This window comes from Nicotiana tomentosiformis, chromosome 5 (assembly GCF_000390325.3).
Source record: "Nicotiana tomentosiformis chromosome 5, ASM39032v3, whole genome shotgun sequence".
NCBI classification, from domain to species: domain Eukaryota; kingdom Viridiplantae; phylum Streptophyta; class Magnoliopsida; order Solanales; family Solanaceae; genus Nicotiana; species Nicotiana tomentosiformis.
Window position 1 is genome coordinate 132,514,355 of NC_090816.1, and position 19,029 is coordinate 132,533,383.

A 19,029-nucleotide genomic window follows, 5' to 3' on the forward strand; every position below is an offset into this window, starting at 1 on the left:
TAGATTATTACTTTTTGCTATGGTAAAATAGAGTTTGAAGATTGAGAGTCATCATTTTTATAATCACATACAATTAGTCATATATAATCATATTGTACAAATATTTGTTTAACATTAAAAGACCTATTAAAACATTGTACATCAAACACTTCTATTCATAACACAGCTTTTTCATAATTTATGGACTGAACTGGACAACTAACGTCGTCCTCTTGTTTCAAGATTCTCAATTTATACATAGTTAGCTCAATTTACACTAATGCCTTACTTTTTAATTACATCTTGTTAATGATACAATTTATACCATGTGCAGTCAAATTCAACCACCGTATCCAATTCGAGCCTCATATCTCTTGCCGATAACACTCATAATATCCACCCTCAATTTGATTATTTTGTGCAGAAAATAAAAAACTAATCATTATTCTGTTAATTCCAATGAATTATGACAAAAAACATTCGTTAAACAAATAAGTGACAAAATAAAACCCCAAAAGTGTTATTTGCTCTCAGACACGGGCCAAAGTTTTTCCACATAAGAAGGTAGTGATAATAGGTTCAGATCCAACAAGGATTTTAAGCCGAAGAAATAATTAATCCCACTTAATTTCAATCTGCTCAACAAAAAGCTCTCGTCTTTACACCCAAAAATGGATCTAAGACTCATAAAGCCCTTAATTAAGCAAAAATAAATTAAGTAACACCCTTCAGCTAAAAATCCAAATTGGGTCTTTCTCCTAATCTCAACAAACTTCTTTTTTCGGTGTGGTTAAAGCAAATTAAATCATCACTGAGCAAAATACCGGCCTCAAAATTTTCAAAATAATAATATTTTGTTTTTTTAAAATGTAGAACCTACGAGAAAACGCAGAAAATCATTGAAAAAACATTGAAATCAGCGTGTCCATAAGTGCCAAATAAAAGTAATTAATTTAGCATCTTTTCGTATTTCCTCTGTTATTGTTATTTTGAAACAGAGAAAATCATAGTTAATGCTCTATGATTGAAACGAAAATTGAAAATAATTAACGTCAAAAGATGAATAGTAAACCAGATCAACAGTAACTGAATTAATCTGCGGATGAGAATTGAAAGGTGTTGTTAATAGATCTGCATATTTATAGGATCCGTAGTTAGGGTTTTGTGATGGGCTTGGTCTTGGGCTTGGTCTTGGGCTTTTGTCTTCATGTTAGCCCATTATGGACTTGAAAAACGGTCGCCATTGGAAGAGGCGACCTATTGCACCGCTATTTCAAGAAGAGACCTTTGGGAGAATATTTTATAAGAAAAAGGTAAAAACAATAGGAGCTGTCGCAATTTCAATAAATACTGCGGGAGAATATCTTTTAAAACAAAACAATAAAAGCTTGTGCAGTTCCCAATTTGTTTTTTAACTTTTGCGGGATTTCCATTCATCAAATTTTAATGCAAATTTGATTATATCGTTTGTTAGGGAAATGCCTGATTTTCAAATTTTTATACAAATTCAATTTTTACACAAACTAAACAAAAAAAATTAGTATATGTTCATCAACAAAATATCATGAAAATTAAAAGAAAATCAGTTACTATTTTATTTTTATCACCAAAAGTTACTTTTTCTTTTTAAAAATGCATGCTAATTCTCCATATTTAACATGATGGTACAAAAGAACAGAGCACAAATAGAAGAAAAAAAATAAACTTACAAAAGCAATATGTAATAGTATTTTTGTAAAGCCAATTTCCAAAATTTTATAATAATTTCTATTTAAATACATGTTTTAAGTTTACTGCATATGGACTATTCTACTATTTTAAAGTAAAACATGTCCTTTCATAGTCACATAGTTGAATAATTGTATTAAGCATTATAGTTTTGCAAGGAAGCAAGTCTAATAGGGGAAAAGATTTTTTTTAAAAAAATCATAAAATCAGATCTTGCAAAGAAAAAGAAAATCATAAAATCAGCACTCAATTCACGAAACTAGAGTAATTCACATTTCATATACTACATGATTTATCAAAAGGAGTTTATCTGGATCATACGATGTTTAAGAAGCATCAATTATATTATCCCCTCCTTAAACATAAGTTCGTTCTCTTTATTTTTCTTCTTTTATATAGACTTTTTCTAGCTACATACTTATTTAATATGGCTACTGCCCCCGCCGCCGCCATCAACTGCGCCACCACCAATCCTGTCGTCGCTACCACCACTCCACCACCATCACTACCATCATTGGCTCGGACCTCACTGAGGCCCCAACAAAAAAGCCTTTTTGCATATGCCACATTTTGCTGTAGAACCATTATTTGATGAGTAAAGAGTAGTAGCACCAGTAGTAGCAGTAGTAGTAATTACCTTGTCATTTGTGCCATCAATAACTATAGTAACAACTTTTGCACCACCTTTTGAACCATCACTCACAACTTTACTTCCATCTCCACAACCACCATTTTTGGCGGCTCCACCGCCACCATTAGCACGAACACCACCGTTCACTGAGGCCGGCTCCAACAAAATAGCCTTTTTGCATATGCCACATTTATCGGTAGAGCCATTATTTGATGAGTGAAGAGTAGTAGTAGTAGTATTTACCTTACCACTTGTACCATCAATAGAAATAGTAACAACTTTTGTACCAACTTTTGAACCATCACTCACAACTTTATTTCCACCTCCAGAACCACCACCTTTGGCGGCTCCACTGCCACCTCGAGCAGCTTCCTTGGCGGCCGCAGGCTGGCCGCCACAATAGACATTAACAAGGACAGAAGGTGAAGGAACAACAGAAGGATTTCCTCTTATAATTTCCTTAGCTCTACTATTAGTGCATAATTCCATGATAGAAATGAATACACCAACAAAGATAAAAATCAGTACTATTGGTAAAATGTTGCTTAACACGGCCAACACATCCATTTTCTAACCAAGTTCTCAAGTTCTAGTAAAGAACTGAGCCTTCTTTTTTATAATGAGTTCCACAAGAATTTATTTTCCATTATAGTTTACAAACGCGTGGATTTAATTTCATTATTTTGCAAAACGCAATTACCCTATTTGGCTAAGAGCTATTTACTTTGATAGTCTCATGATTCTTGTAGGAAACTTCTGCGTAATTTCATCAAGAAAACATTTCCTTAGTATAGCGTTATGCCAATTTATGTTACCTAAAGTTCTTAGGAACAAATTTAGTATTTTGGAAACAAAAAGTCTTTTTGAGGAAATTAAAGGCCAAAATTATCAATAAAATGCCTCTATAAAGTAGTGATTCACTTCGTTCAACATCGAAAAATTTACCTAATTAGTTGCTTAATTGAGAACGTCTCGATTCACATTAAAAGAAAAGCTCGGTGCACAAAGTATTTCGTGTTCATACAAAGTCTGAGGAAGGGTCACACCCAAGAGGTGTGTTATAGCTAGACAACCAAATTGATACGAATGATAAACGAAAATCATAAGATCGGAACCAAGAAAATTATAGAATCAAAACCCGATCTAAAGTAATTCACATTTCACATCTCAAAATATGTTTAACAAAAATGAATTGACATACCACTTATTGTAGCAATTATCATTTCTCTAAAAATCTTTTTCTTCTTTCACTTTTTTTTAGCTATTTATTTAGTGCTATTGTATATTGCTACGACCACCAACACCACCATTGCCAACTCCGTCATTGTCACCACCACCGCCACCATTAGCATGGACACCACCAGGCGCGCCACCGTTCATAGTAACTCCGACTAAGTACCCTTTTTTATGGACACATTTATTAACAGAGCTGTTTGATGAACAAAAAATAGTATTTACCTTACCACTTGTGCTATTAATAACTATAGTAACATCCTTTGCACCAACTTTTGAACCATCATTCATAATATTGCTTCCACCTCTAGAACCACCACCTCCGGCGGGTCCACCGCCAGCTCGAGGAGCTTCCTTGGCGGTCGTCTGGCCGCCACCGTAAACATTAACATGGACAGCAGATCAAGCAACAACAGAAGGGGTTCCTCTTATTTCCTTACCTCAACCATTAGTGCATAATTCTATGATGAAAATGAATACACCAACAAAGATTAAAATCAGCAATATAGGTAAAATGCTGGTGAGTCCGGAACCAAGGTGTGATTCTTTTGGACACAAAAGACACAAATAGGTTAAAAAATTGTGTACCATTTTATATATAGCACGGTTATTCTCCGCGCTATACCGTAACGACACGTTTGTCCGTTAAGGTATAGCACGATGAATAACTGCGCTATATGTAAAATGTCTTGCCCCACCAACAATTCTCTTGCACTTAACTAATCACCAATAATTCATATGGGTATAGCGCTTATTATGTATGCGCTAAATATATAGCGCATACTATGCATGCACTATACTTCAATTATTGTACCCTCGAACTGATTTTTTTCGTATTTAAAGAATTCCAAAATTAGGTAAAAATTCAATGTGGGTCCTTTAGGTCTTTCAAAATATTTGTTCGTTAAGTAGTAATGCATTTTGTCATAATGTCCGAAAAGCAAAAAATTAGGATTTCATTATATTGGGGGGGGGAGGGAGGTTGTGGTGAAGAATAACTTAGTACGCTATAATTTTTCTCCACAGTATCATGTTAAGTTACCACTTACAATGGAGTATGATAGATTGGTATCGTTGTTATGTAAAAATATGAGTGTGAGCAAACGTTCAGTGAATATTAAAGTAACTGGAAGATATCCGTATTATGTTACTCCTCAAGGGGTTGTTTGTTATGCTGAGTTTAACATCGAAGACGATGAGACTCTAACAGATTTTTTGAGGACTCCGGATGAAATGTTGGAAATGTACGTCAAGACTGAAGACGTTCGCAATAACAAGGTTCCGTAAAATAGGGATATCCCCCAATCATCGGGTGATTTTTTGGAGCAGTTTTATCTGAACAGGTTCCGGGTGAAAGAGTTTGGCCAGATCTAAACTTATCTCCACGGGCGAATGTGGAGCGAGGACATAATTTCTCCCCAAGTTTACATAATCCACAAGCCGAGTGGTAAACTTCAATCTTCCTTTGTGTTATGATGTTTATTTTTATGTACTTAATGTGTATGAAGACTCATATATTCCACGGGGGGTACCGGCCATATATGAATTTTACAAGTTATGAACCAACGGACAGTTGCAAACTTGGAATATGCCTAGTTTTGGTATGTTGGTGGTCCATTCGGGAGTCATCATCAATAGTATAATGTGCATCATGGGATATAAACACATTATGATTAGTAAGTGAAGTGAATAAGTTTATATGTAATGTTTGGATGAATTTGAGAAACTCATTATTTTATTGGTTTGCAGTGAAAACGAGCAACTTGAAGGTCATGTCTTTACTCAATTGCCCGAAAATGACATATTTAATCAGGATCTGCCAGATGCGCAGAGTTAGGAAGATGATAGTAATTATGACAATAATTCTGATGAGTCTGGAGATGACACACCCTTCCGTGATGAGGGTGATGAGAATGATGAACCTGATTTGACGAGGGAGCATGCTCCATCTCCCGTTAGACCAAGAGTGTACGAGTCCCATATGTCGTTTCATTCAAGGGAGATTCCCTACCTTGATCAGTTGCCAAGTGTGTCGGATGACGATGCCCTCACAAGGGATCTTGACGAAATTCAGACAGTAATGTGGGATGAATCTAGAGCAACAATGATGTCAAAGGGCATGCTTTTTGCTGATAAAGCGCGCCTAAGCAAAGCGGTGCAAATGTACAGCATAAAGGAGTGTCGTGAGATCGTGGTTCATTAGTCATCTCCGAAAGTATACAAAGTTATTTATCGTAGATTGTTTCAAGGTTGTAATTGGATGCTGTATGCGAGAATATTGAAAATAAATATGTGGATTGTGGAAAAATACATTGGCACCCATAATTGTGAAATGGACATATTCAGTGTGAATCATTTTAACTTGAATGTTAACTTGATTTCTCTTGTCTTGATTCCACACATTGAAGCATCCATAACGTACAAGATCAAAGAGTGTATAACATCTGTCCACGAGGTATTTGGATGTACCATTACCAAAAAAAAAGGCATTTCTCGGGCGTAAACGTGTGTTTGAAATTGTTTATGGTAATTGGGATAAGTCATTTGCCGCTCTACCCAAGTACATGGCTGCATTGCAACACTTTAACCTCAGAATTGTTGTTGAATGGAAGCTTGAGCAGAGTCCGAGAATACCAAAATACATATTCAGATATGTGCTCCGGGCATTTAAACCATCCATTGATGGTTTGGTGCATTGTCGGCCGGTAATATCCATAGACGACACTCATGTCTATGGAAAGTATGATATTAAGTTGTTGATCGTCATTGCAGTAGATGCTAATGGAAGTATATTTCCCCTAGAATTTGCTATTTGTGCCAATGAAAGCCAAGAGACGTGGACATTATTTTTGAACCACTTGAAGGAGCACGTTATCAAACAGTGTTTAGGTATTTGTCTAATATATGATCGGCATGGTGGTATTTTAAGTTCTGTACAGAATTTGCGTGCATGGCAGGAACCGTATGCCTACTACCGTTACTATGTTAGGCACTTGAAGGCCAACTTCCAGTGGGCTTATCCGAACATGGACTTGTATGATTTAATGTGGATGGCTGCAACAGATCACCAAGAGTGTAAATTTAGGAGGCGAATGGAATTGATTAGGCAGGAAAACCCAGAAGCCTATCGTTGGATGATGCGACATGAGCTTGACAAGTGGACTTTGCATGCGGATTGTGGTATAAGATGGGGAATTCTGATTACAAATGTGTCAATCTTTAAATGGGTTATTGAAGTTTGCACGTAGATTGCTTGTCACTGCTATGGTGTAAATGTCATTCAAGCAGATGGCAGAGAGGTTTGTTGAAAGATCTAGAGGTACATCATCATTGATGGAAAGAGGTGTTGAATTTATGCCACGACCAATGAATCGATTTGAGAAATATAGGAAGAGAGCACAGTAGCATTCTTTTTTTGCAGTATTGCAGCGAGCGAAATATTTTTGAAGTTCGCACGGGTCTGCATCACAACTGTGGGAATAATACACACACCGTCAATAAAGCCAGAAGATTATGCTCCTGTGGAAAATGGTCAATCTATCACTTTCCATGCTCACATGCCATGAAGTGCTTTCAACATACAGGTTTTGCGGCAACGAGATACTTTGATAAAGAATATAGTGTTGATGCATACTTAAACACCTATAATGGGTAGTTGTAGCCAGTGGGTACTGAGCATTATTGGCCGCCGGAACTATTCAAAATGGTGTGTAAAAAGGATTATATGCGTCAACGACAAGTGCAAAAAAGAACACGTATACAGGACCAAATGGATGTTGATGATACCGTTTATGCACATAAATGTGGCATATGTTCCTAAATAGGACACGACCGCCGTAAATGTCCTTCAGCTGATTTGAGAAGCGGTGGTAATTCAGCTCCAGGTGAAAGTTCATCCAATGTGCCCAATTATCAAGGATAAACATAGTGTTTTATTGGAGTAATGTTGTTGTACTAAATTTATGTAAATGTTCAGGTTGCAAAATATATGAAATAAAATTATGTTTCCAATGGGGTTAAATCTAACTCATATTTAACATTAAAGATTTAATACAATAATTTAACATACACCCCAAGAAATAAAAAATAATTGTCATTCGCCATTATCGTTGTTGTGTGGCACTATTTCATTGTCACCATCTTCATCTTCTTCATCAACATCTTATACGCACCCTTCGGGACCAAGGGCATCATAATCTATGCCCAATTGACACACATTTCTCGTATTTCATCGCTATTATCAATAAGACCACTTGTTTGATTTCTACGATAATATGGGACCCCTACGTTCAACGTCTGTGATAGAAACTTAGGTAGTCCCTCCCACTCGACAACTATTGGGAAAACAGGATAATCACTGTCTCTATGTACTTTTTCATTTTCTAATAAATCCCAGTACTGATCCTTCGTTCCTTCCAGGTAGGTAAGATCACTCATTGCATGATGAACAACTAGTGCCTTTTCCATCTCTAGAATCTCCTTCATCAAATGCCAAATCACTTCTGGTTCATCTTTGTGTGTATTTGTTTGGAAGATTGCAGACAGTGCTTGTGGTACAACAAGCCCATAATCACATCGTTTTGAGTAAAGAGGAACTCATTGTAATTTTTCGCCCAAATTCGCATATCTTCAGGCTTTGTAGAATGCGCTTCGCCCTCAATAATGTGCCATGCAACTTTGAGATCAGTGTGTATATTGATAGGCTTATTTTCCAAGGGACTCATAATACCATACCACTTGTTATCAATCAAATCAGTATATCAACCTATCATATTTTTTTCAAGGTAGGGATCAATTGTGTTATGACGTGTTCCATGTGGATCTTTTGATCTACCTTCGCCTTTTTTCCTCTTTTTAAACCACTTATTTAATGTTAGTGGCATTTCTGAATTGGATGTTGTAATGGTTCTTCAAATGTTATTTGAAAACTGATCTATTAGTTCAACTTAAGAAGAACTAAACTGCACGAACATGTATATTAAACGTAGCACATCACCATAGCGCATCACCAATATGCGCTATGTGTATTGTACCCGAAAGAATCATTACACGTGAAACATAGCGCCTCGCCAATATGCGATATGTGTATTATCATGTCGACCTGAAAAAGTTGTTTAATTGAAATGCTGGACCCACTTGTACCCGAAAGAATCATTATCACGCGAAACATAGCGCCTCGCCAATATGCGCTATGTGTATTGTCATGTCGACCTAAAAGTTGTCGGCCTGAAAAAGTTGTTGACCTAAAATGCTAGACCCACTTGTACCCGAAAAATTATTATCATGCGAAACACAGCGTCTCGCCAATATGCGTTATGTAACCTAAAATCACTCTTAGCTGCCTATAAAAAACTCGCGCATTTTATTTATTATTTGCGTCGTAACGAAGCGAATAGAAAAACTTTACATTAATTTTCCATTTTTGAGCATTACGAGATGTTTGGACGCAATTACGTACTAAGGTGTTACTGTGGCAAACGTGTGATTTTGACGCCATGTTGGTCAAATTGCAATATGGGGCGTAGACGTTGGATGTGTACACAAGTTGTAAGTTATTATTCTTGGAAGAAATATTGTTAATACTTTTTATATAACATGTTAATTAATAGTCTTATGTTATTCTATCATTGGTGGGACAAAAGTCAATGTGGTTTTGAAGATGGTATGATGAATCCATTAATCAGGAATACTACAAATCATATTTGCTAAACATTTGAAATCTGACCGGTGAATACGAACTCCAGATTATGAAACTAGAATAACAACTTGCGACATTGTAGAAGAAACTAAAAGAGACAGAAGAAGAAAAAAATAGGTTGGACGAGAAATTTAAGTGGTTGAAACACAGAATAATGGACGATAGTGACTAAACAAACACATTGATTCATTGAGTGTAGTATTTATTTTTATGTTGTACGTGTTATGTATTATCTTTAATTGGTAACAAATTTAAATTTTATGTTAAGATGTCATTTTTTTGTGTTCTAGTATTAAACTAATAAATAACCCGAGAATTAAAAACACATGCGCAAATTATATAAAACATAAATAATGTTGCTATTATATATTTAATGTCATATAAAGAAATAATAATAAATGTCAATGTTTCCCACAGTCTATATGCTTTAAAGCATTGGTTGGCCTGAGGCGCATCCCATCCCGCCCGGCTACGCTATCAGGATCATCCTCATCATGTTGCCTCTTTATCGGAAGATGCGCTGCAGCATGATTGTCGGTAAGGCTGGCAGACTCGATAGAAGCGGCGGTCGGGCCAACAGTAACCTACAGAATAATAAGATATTTTACTATATGAAATATAAATTACTAACGTACGTGTTAGTATAAAAAAAATTAATGGTCATACCGTGGTCTCAGCGGGCTCCTTAATATGATCATCCGTCTCCGGCATGTCAATATCGTACAATGTGGCCTCCGTTGCAGGTGATGACGGTGTCTTTGAAAAAATAAAAATATTTTAGATATTACTGACTAATCAATGAGATAAAAACAAATAGAAATAATAGTAATACAAACAAACTTGTGCCTGAGTAGCGCCGCAAGGCTTTGTCGGAACATCGAGGTGCACTCGAGTAAATGAAGTATGTGAAAGATCCTCAGCATCCCTCGGTGATGAGCCATAACTCAATCGTCACCCATTATGCACCTCTCGTGTTGGACGATCATCAACAACCGTCGATGGCTCTAGGGGATCAGGAAAATACTGATCCCATTCATGTCGCATAATGGCGAATCCCGCGATCAATAATGGAGCTGGCGGGGTCACCTGCAAAGTCCCTAGCGACAACTGAAGGCTGAATGATGGCAGATCATGATGAGCATCGTGTAGCTCAGGGCGCTCACCTGGCTGATTATCTCTAATATTCTCCACAGGTGCCTCAACGCCCCCTTGTTGGGGACCTCGTCCTCGCCGACCACCACGATCTCGTGAGACACCCCTTCCTCTCTGGCCATGTCTGCCACGTCTACCACTTTCAGGTTCCACTGGTAGCCCATGATGGTACTCCTCTGGTGGTACATAAGTAGCCTCGTATCCTAAGCGCTCATCATCTCGGGCACGTCTCAATGTATTAGCAGTAGGATAAGTAACCCGACGGCCAAACCCGTGCAAAGATGTCGCTCCCTCGTCGATATGCTGCAACATTTGCAGTCCCAACTGGTAGAACTGATGTAAGCCAATAGCGTGCATAACATGTAAAATATTAATTACGGAAGGATAATGTAACGTTATAAGTAAGTATAACAAATAACATACCAGTGCCTCATGCCTCCCGGTGTATGGAATGTACCGACCACCAACGCGATGAAGGGGATTCCCGACGAGAAGTTGGGTAACGCTGCGATGCCAACCCATATACTCATGCTCGGCATCGGTACGCTCAGGTGGAGGGTGTGGCAAAATTAGGTCATACCTATGGTCTCAAATCTCAATCTGGCCCTCTAACCAAGCCAAATATGTCTCGTCAACCCTGCAATGATCATCCCGCTGGTAATGTATCCTAACCCAAGTGGGCGGAATAGGTACAAGTTACGGTCAACCAAACTGGCGAAGGACTCGCTCGGTGGCATGATGCTCGACTATATCGAGACATATCAATGGGACGGAAAAGCTTCACATAGCTCGGCCGCGAGAGCAATAATCGGGCAAACCAGCTATGAGCGTGTTGTTGTATGGCCTCCATATGAAGTATTTATTAAACACAAGAATCGTGAGTGAACGCAACACAAATAAAGCCAGGCCAAGTAAACATAAAGTATATATGTACCTGCGTGCCTTCAAGAAAATCCAACAAATCCCTATAATAGGGGAGATGATGTCGACCCTCGACCTCATGTCCGTAGCCTCGCCTATCAACCCACCTCCAAGATAAAGAGAGAAACGGTGGAGGTGGTGCATCCGGAGCGATCAGTGGTAGAGGTGGCTGGAACTGCAGGAACCGCTCCTAGACCCAAACCTAATATAGATTGTGGACGTAAAATTTAAGGTAGTTTTTTACTATGTATGTTATAATCATGAAAATAATTAACTATATTCTCACATGCAGCAACGGTAAAAATCCGGCAACGTCTCTCTAGGTGCCCATGCACGCCCGACACATCTGCCTATACAGGTAACCTAGAACAGCTCCATCTCAGCTGTAACCAGGTAAATCATCTAGCCACTCCAGATGATGTAGAAATCTCAAGCTGACTAGGTTTCCCGAAGTGTTCGGGAACAGTACACCACCAAACATCAGCAGAAACAATAATCTCGTGTACCGGTCGATATCCTCCGGCGGTGAATCATCCGTAATCTCCGCATCCAACGCCACCAGATGCTGCCGGACGGGCATCAGCTGCAATCGACTGGCCCGACTCAATGCAATCAGCTCCGATGGCTCGAAATCGGTGAGCCACTGCAACATATGCAGGTAATGCACTCCCATATAGTCTCTAAGAGCAAGCGGGTAAGCTACAGGTAATCCATCGATATGCAGCCCGAAAAATAACCTCCACGTCCTCAAGCGTGATGGTAGCCTCGCCGATGAGTAGGTGAAACGTGTGTGTCTCCGGTTGCCATCGCTCTATCTTAGCCGTGATCAACACCCAGTTGAACTGCAACCGGCCGATCTCTATGATCCTTTAGAAACTCGTATCCTGAAGGCGTCTAACTACACGGGGATGGAGTGGGTGATCCCTAATGAACTCCCACATATCGTCTATACGTGTGGGGCGGAATGTCTGGGCGAGACACTGCCCATCCCAGTTGTATGAAGATCTATGGTTGCCATGTAGCAACAATAGCTCTCGAGATGCAGGTCCGGGATGCACAGGGGGAACCTCCATGACGATGTCCGTAAATTAAACATTATTAATTAAAATATTTTTCTTTTTGATTGCTTAACATCTTAAAACATATTGCAATATCTTTTATATTAATATTTAATCGATATTTTTAATATATTATTACTTAGGTTGATACATTTTTTATATTATTATTTTATATGTTAATTTATTATTTTATATGTTAGTTTATTATTGTATATGTTTATTTATTATTTTATATGTTAGTTTATTATTTTACATGTTTGTTTGTTATTTTATATGTTAGTTTATTATTTTATATGTTTGTTTCTTACTCAGCTATTTTTGGGGACAATAGAATTAAATAATTAATTTTTATAACTATACATGATATAATTAATAAGTATTCATATAAAAATACTTAGTTTGACAAATATTGTTGTTTTTATGTTATTTTCTTACATTTGTTGACTAAAATTCGAGAAAGTTTGTGTTTCAACTATCATTTTTTTTTTCCAGATATTTTTTGGGTTAACAGATAATTAAATAATTAATTTCAATAGCTACAAAGATAATTTAGTAATTATTCATATAACAGATAATTAGGTTGATAAATTTTCTATATTAATATTTCATTTCCAACATTTTTCCACTAAAGTAACACTACTCAAAATGGCCATGAACAAAGTCAACTACCATTAGCTAAAATTTATTATTAGTTTTACTATGCTAAAAGGCACTACATTACAATTACGGGTACAACATAACACAAAAAGGCACTAAGCAATAATAAAGTCACATATTAATATACGTACAACAATCAAATTCAAATAGCATTAATTATTTATAAAATAATAATTTATCTATTTTACTAATTTTTAAGCACATAAATAATCTAATCCGGATAAAAAATAACAAATTAATTAAATCACAAAATAATCACGAAAAAATATAGACCACAGTAAAAAAACAACTAATACGCCTTTTTTATACATGAGTTTTACCAAAAAGTAAGGCGGAATAACTCGATTTAAATTTTTTTGAAAGGTGAAGATTTGATGATTTAGGGCCGAAACGAGCAATCCACTACGTGATAACCACTTAGATCCGGTGTTAGCTTGCTACAATACGGAGAAGATGCATTTTTTGTGGGACGGGTGGGTTCCAATGAGTTTTTTTTGCTTTAAAAATTGGGGGGGGGGGGGGGGGGGGGGCTGGAATGGTGAAAGGGGGTGGGGGTTCTGGTTTTCTAGTCGGGGAAGATGGAGGTCTGCTTTTTTAAATAGGTATAGTGCATATATAGGATGCGTTATACTATAACGCGTCCTATATGTGCGCTATACCTCCCGCCCTTTTTGAGTTCATAGCGCGGTGAATAACCGCGCTATATATAAAATGATACACATTTCTTTTTACCTAGTTGTGTCTTTTGAGTCAAAAAAAAACATTTTGGACTCCTAGTGAACACGTCCATTTTCTAGCCAGTTTCTGAAGTTCCTGTGAGAATTGAGACTCCTTTTTATGGTAAAGTTTCTCAGAAGTTATTTTCCATTATAGTCAACAAACGCGTGGAGTTAGTAGGCGTTTGTACATAAGAATTGTAAAATTCGAAAAAATGGTGAAAAATATTTTCAAGCGAAAATGGTATTTAAAATTTAGAGTTGTGTTTGGATATAAATTTCAGTTTAGGTTGTTTTTGAAATTTTGTGAGTGATTTGAGTAAAAATTTTGAAAAACAGTTTTTTGAAGTTTTTAAAATTTTTGAAAATTTCCAAAATATATCTTCAAGTGAAAATTGAAAATTTTATGAACAAAAGCTGATTTTAAAAAAAAAGTAATTTTTTTTTTGAAAAAATCTTCCATCAAATTTTATGTCCAAACGGGCCCTTAATTTCACCTCCTGCAAAACAAACTTAGTTACCCTCTTTTGTTTAGCAGTTGCAGAGCTATTAATTACTACTTTGATAGTCTAATCATTCTTCTAAGAAACTTCTCTGTAATTTCATCAAGACTTTACTCCTATCCCGCGTAGAAAAGAGGGTAATATGTACGCTATATGCTCATTTATGAAGAGAAACCTTGACGTAACTGGTAAAGTGGTTGTCATGTGACAAGAAGGTCACGGGTTCGAGCCGTGAAAACAACCTCTTACAGAAATGTAAGGTAAGACTGCGTACAATAAATCCTTGTGGAGACCTTTCCACGAACCCCGCACATAACGGGAGCTTAGTGCACCGAACTCCTTTTTTAGTATATGCTCATTTATGTTACTTATTCTTAGGAACAAATTTGAGATTGGTAAATTTAGAGATATTATCACAAAAATGCTTGCAGTAATTGCTTGTAATTTTCCATAATGGCAAGGAAGAGAATAACAAAGTCTGTAGGAAGAAAAAGCACAGTGCAATAATAGGAAGTAAATCACAAGAACTAGAAAGGCCTTTAGGCAAGAGAAAGAAATTGGAATTCCAATGATCATAAGGAAACCAATAGAACAAATGTAAAGAATTGTAAAGTGGTTCAATGTTTCACCCCTACACTACCAAAGAAACTACATACAGGCCCTCCTCGTGGCTTTGTACAAAATTATGCAGTGTCTGAAGATCAGTAAACCTACTTCCTGTTCCAAAAAGGTAATGGGATCGACGATAACTTAGTCGCGTTTCTTGAAAAGAAAATGTGCATGTTTCACCTTCTGCAATGGCAATATCGCAAGTGTTATCATGCTACAATAGATTCATGCTCCATACAAGAATTCCCAGAATTGTCAGCATTGTTGAATAGGCATTGTTGTTTAAATACCGAGCAGGAGAAGCTGATGAAGTCGTAGAATCCATAGCTGGAGCCGTGCCATTTAGAAAAGTGCCGTTTCTGCCAAGACTGCACCAACATTCAACAAATAGTTTAGTTGTGAACTCAAGTGAAGAGAGATTCAGTGAAAGTAAACCGCTGACAGTATTACTTAGTTACTATGTAGTAGCCAATTTGATGCTAAAACAGGTAATTTTTTAATTAACTATATGGCACAAAAAAGCATCGGTTCATAAATAATAAGTACCTTCCAGAAAATACACAAGAACCATGACCTGCAATATACACAACATAAGAATAATTAGTGTCTTCATTCTTTTAAATTCTAAATATCAAATACTGCAGGAAAGTGTACTTTTGGCTAGACGGACGAAATGCTTACTTGGATTTGTTGTGGTGATAGTAGCTACCCCGTTGAAGTCACAAGTCCCAGGAGCCCTACCCATCATGTGATAGTAGGCATCAAAAGCATAGGTAGCGTGTGCAGCGACATTATCTGGTTCATAACACGGTTCCCCCTGCAACAACGCTGAACAATCCACCTTACCAGGTCCGCAAGCCCAATCCAAAGCAGCTTGTAGCATTTTAGAATCTGCCCCGTCTTTGGCAGCACAATAAGTCTGATTCGAAGTATCATTTGCAAACATAGACCCTGATTCAGTCAAGCGTAGAATATAAACTGGTGTGCCGTTGGCATTAAATAATCCCCAATTCTTCTCTGACAAATGCCCTGGCTTATTGTCCTCATTGTATAGCTCGTAGATGTACGTACTAACAGCAATACCGGGATGCTTAGGAGTTCCGGTTTTGTTTAGGACATGCTTTATCAGATTGCTGTTGTACGTGTTGGCATTGTCTAAAGTAGCATCAGGTTCATCGGAGTCGCCCTGTGATGGCCAGCCCGATTCAGTCACCATAACCGGAATATTAGTGAAATTGAGATCAAGCATTGCAAAGTAAGCAGCATCAACCATTGCATCAAAGACGTTAGTATAATGCAAAAGTGTGTTGGAGTCCACTGCTTCTTTATTTGCAGCTAGGGGCCTGAAGAGAGCATAATCTAGTGGAATAACACCGTTGGATAGCATGTAGTCGTAATAAGGATACACATTTAGCATGAAATAAGAACCAGTGGATTGCAGGAATTTCAGCATTGGTACTAATACTGGTTTCAGAGTGTGATTGAAGAAGGCCTGAGATGGAGGAAACGAGTCGAGGATGATGGAAGAAGCTAGAGGCGTTGAAACTTTTATTTGCCTATCCAGGTTAGATGCCACGAGCGCTGAATGGATGAACTTAAGGGCATTGTTGAGGATAGATGCAGCATTTGGCAGGGCGGATAGAACCTCGGAACCAACACAAATAGTTGTGATGTTGGTAGCTGGATAATGCGAAACAACATTTTGAGCAACCCAATTAGCGGCAGTAGCATTTGATTGACCAACAGCAAGGAGCTGTTCGTTGGGCACGGAAACAGCAACTTTTATGCCTGAATTTGCAAGTGCAAGGAGCATGCCGCGATCTGCATTGAAGAGTCGGACATGTCGAATTTGCTGAGCTTTAAGAAGTGCAACTACTTGAGTTGGATGAGGCATGTCCGAAAGTTCTGTTCCAATGTTCACACCAATAAAGACATCTGCATGGAAGATGAAAAAAATTGAACTATATCATCCAAGGATCAAGTAAAGGTTCATATCTACATCTAATTAACAATCAATTTAATCATGCCAATCATGAGGAATACACTAATCATATGGCTTTGAATATGTTAAGATTCACAACATATGTTTGAAACATCCAGTATTCTTGAACTTGCTTGAAATTTCACTACATCACAATTGTATTTTTCTGGTGAAAAAGAGCTTTCTGTTCTAGCATCAATAAAAAACAACAGTCCGGTGCACGAAGCATCCCGCATTCACGCAAGGTCCGGAGAAGGGCAGCACCCGAAGGGGTATGATATAGGCAGCCTACTACTTGCATCAGTGGCTGACAACTCCAACCGTGTTCTAGCATCAATAAATTTCACATTTATTCACCTCTAATGTTCCATATCACAATTTACACTCCTCTATTTCCTAGTCCATAATGTCTTTGGAAAACTTAATTAAAAGTATTACAAGCACAACATCAAAGCATGATCTAGAAGTCTTCTTGTTAATACCCACCACTAAGATACTCAAGTACTCACAACTAAGTTTCTATTCCCTCTAGTTATTATTCCGATTTTGAACAAAATATATGCATCAATTATTGAGGGCCATAAGGACAGATGTCCACATCAGATTCCAAAATAACCAAGAGAAAAAAAAGAATTAGACAAGAAAGCTGGGACCAAGTATTTGAGCAGTTTGCTGATAATTTGGGAGCATACCAACGTGGCCTAGTATTAAAAAGCACATGAAATTAGTTGTACATCAGATTCTTCCTGATTCTTTTTCCATCTGAGATGTTTGTTCTCTTCTTTTGTTCTTTGTCTCATGCATGATTATAAATCTCAAAAAACATGGTTTCTTCTATTTGTCTGGTTGCTTAATATCTATATTCTCTTCTATTTCTTGAGAAAATGCAAAAAATATCAACTTGGGGCTATTATTGAGCTTACTAGGACACCCTAGTTAATTTTTTTTCTGTCTTTTGCTCCACTATTCCACCAAACACCTGTTAATTGATATCTTTCACTAGCAAAAATACATGATAACTCTGCCCACCTGGGTGTATCATAGATTTCGCTCACTTCATTGGCCACTAAGTCACGACGATGCAACACTATAGTAAAAGGTTGTACATTAGGCTCTGCAGTTTGTACGTGAATTTTTGGTTTAGGCAGAAAAGACATTTTACTAGAGTACATTCAACACTGAAGTATTGTAAAGTCATTCACATTAATGGCCAAACTAAACTACAGGCAGAAAAGACAAAGGAACAGGAAAGTTGGAAACTTTACTCTTTTCAACTTCTCCTTCTTACCATTTCTTCACAAAAAACCTAATTCATACTCCATCTCTTACATATTTAACATTAAAAAAATCCCATTGCATGACCAAACCAGAAAACATAAAAAACTAAGACTGCCTAAGCCTTCATTTAATGAAAGGAATTAACAAAATCTTGAAGATTAAAAAGGGTTAAATTTCACACATGGAGAATAAAGCGCAAATTTTTTACCATTATAAGTCAACTTCATATCCCACAGACTATATTAAAATAAAAACATTACCAACTTAAACAACTTACATCACTAGTAAAACAAACCATAATCAACCAAAATAACACTTTGAATAGCACTAGCCAAATCAAGAACTTACAAAACTCAAGGGATTAACAAATGCAACCCTCATTTATTATTAAAAAAGGGAACTTGAACTATAATAATAGCTCATTTTCATCAGAAAATACTACAGAAACCACCAAAATAGCAGGTAAAAAATCCCATATTAAAATGGAAAACCATATTAAAACAAAGACATTACCAACTTATCACTAGTAATCAAACCATAATCAAGCAAAATAACACGTAGAACAGCACTAGCCAAAACAAGAAAGTGTTTGAACTATAATAATAGCTCACCTTCATCAGCAAAAACTGCAGAAACAGCTAAAAACAGCAAGAAAAGCAAAGCCCTGTTATTTTCCATTAAACCCCACTTCAAGAAAAATGAAAAAGAGTAAGAAAAATGAAGAAACTAGAGAGAAGATGCTAGCTTTGAGCAAAGGGAAGGCAAGAAATAAAGTGATATAGTGGAAAAGGTATGGAATGAAGAGAATATTGAAATGGAAAACAGAATCTCAGGAGAGAAACAAAGAAGAGTGGGGTAAGAGTGAGTGAAAAGGTATTTAATTTA

General features: G+C 37.1%; 1 protein-coding gene across 1 annotated transcript; it reads right to left on the minus strand.

Annotated features, from left to right (window-relative positions):
- Window positions 1-14,814: 14,814 nt before the first annotated feature.
- Window positions 14,815-19,029, minus strand: LOC104087014 (glucan endo-1,3-beta-glucosidase 2-like). Its single transcript, XM_009591399.4, has 4 exons — window positions 18,756-19,029; window positions 15,567-16,820; window positions 15,432-15,459; window positions 14,815-15,253 (listed from the first exon to the last, which is right to left on the minus strand). Exons 1-4 carry the CDS (start codon window positions 18,820-18,822, stop codon window positions 15,100-15,102), a joined length of 1,503 nt encoding a protein of 500 aa, XP_009589694.1. The 5' UTR covers window positions 18,823-19,029; the 3' UTR covers window positions 14,815-15,099.

Excerpts from the sequence above, each read along its gene's own strand:
- LOC104087014 (XM_009591399.4), bottom strand. The coding sequence starts at position 18,822 with ATGGAAAATAACAGGGCTTTGCTTTTCTTGCTGTTTTTAGCTGTTTCT. Across the intron at positions 16,821-18,755 it reads TGCAGTTTTTGCTGATGAAG|ATGTCTTTATTGGTGTGAAC; the intron begins GTGAGCTATTAT and ends TCTTCCATGCAG. Across the intron at positions 15,460-15,566 it reads TATCACCACAACAAATCCAA|GTCATGGTTCTTGTGTATTT; the intron begins GTAAGCATTTCG and ends TGTATATTGCAG.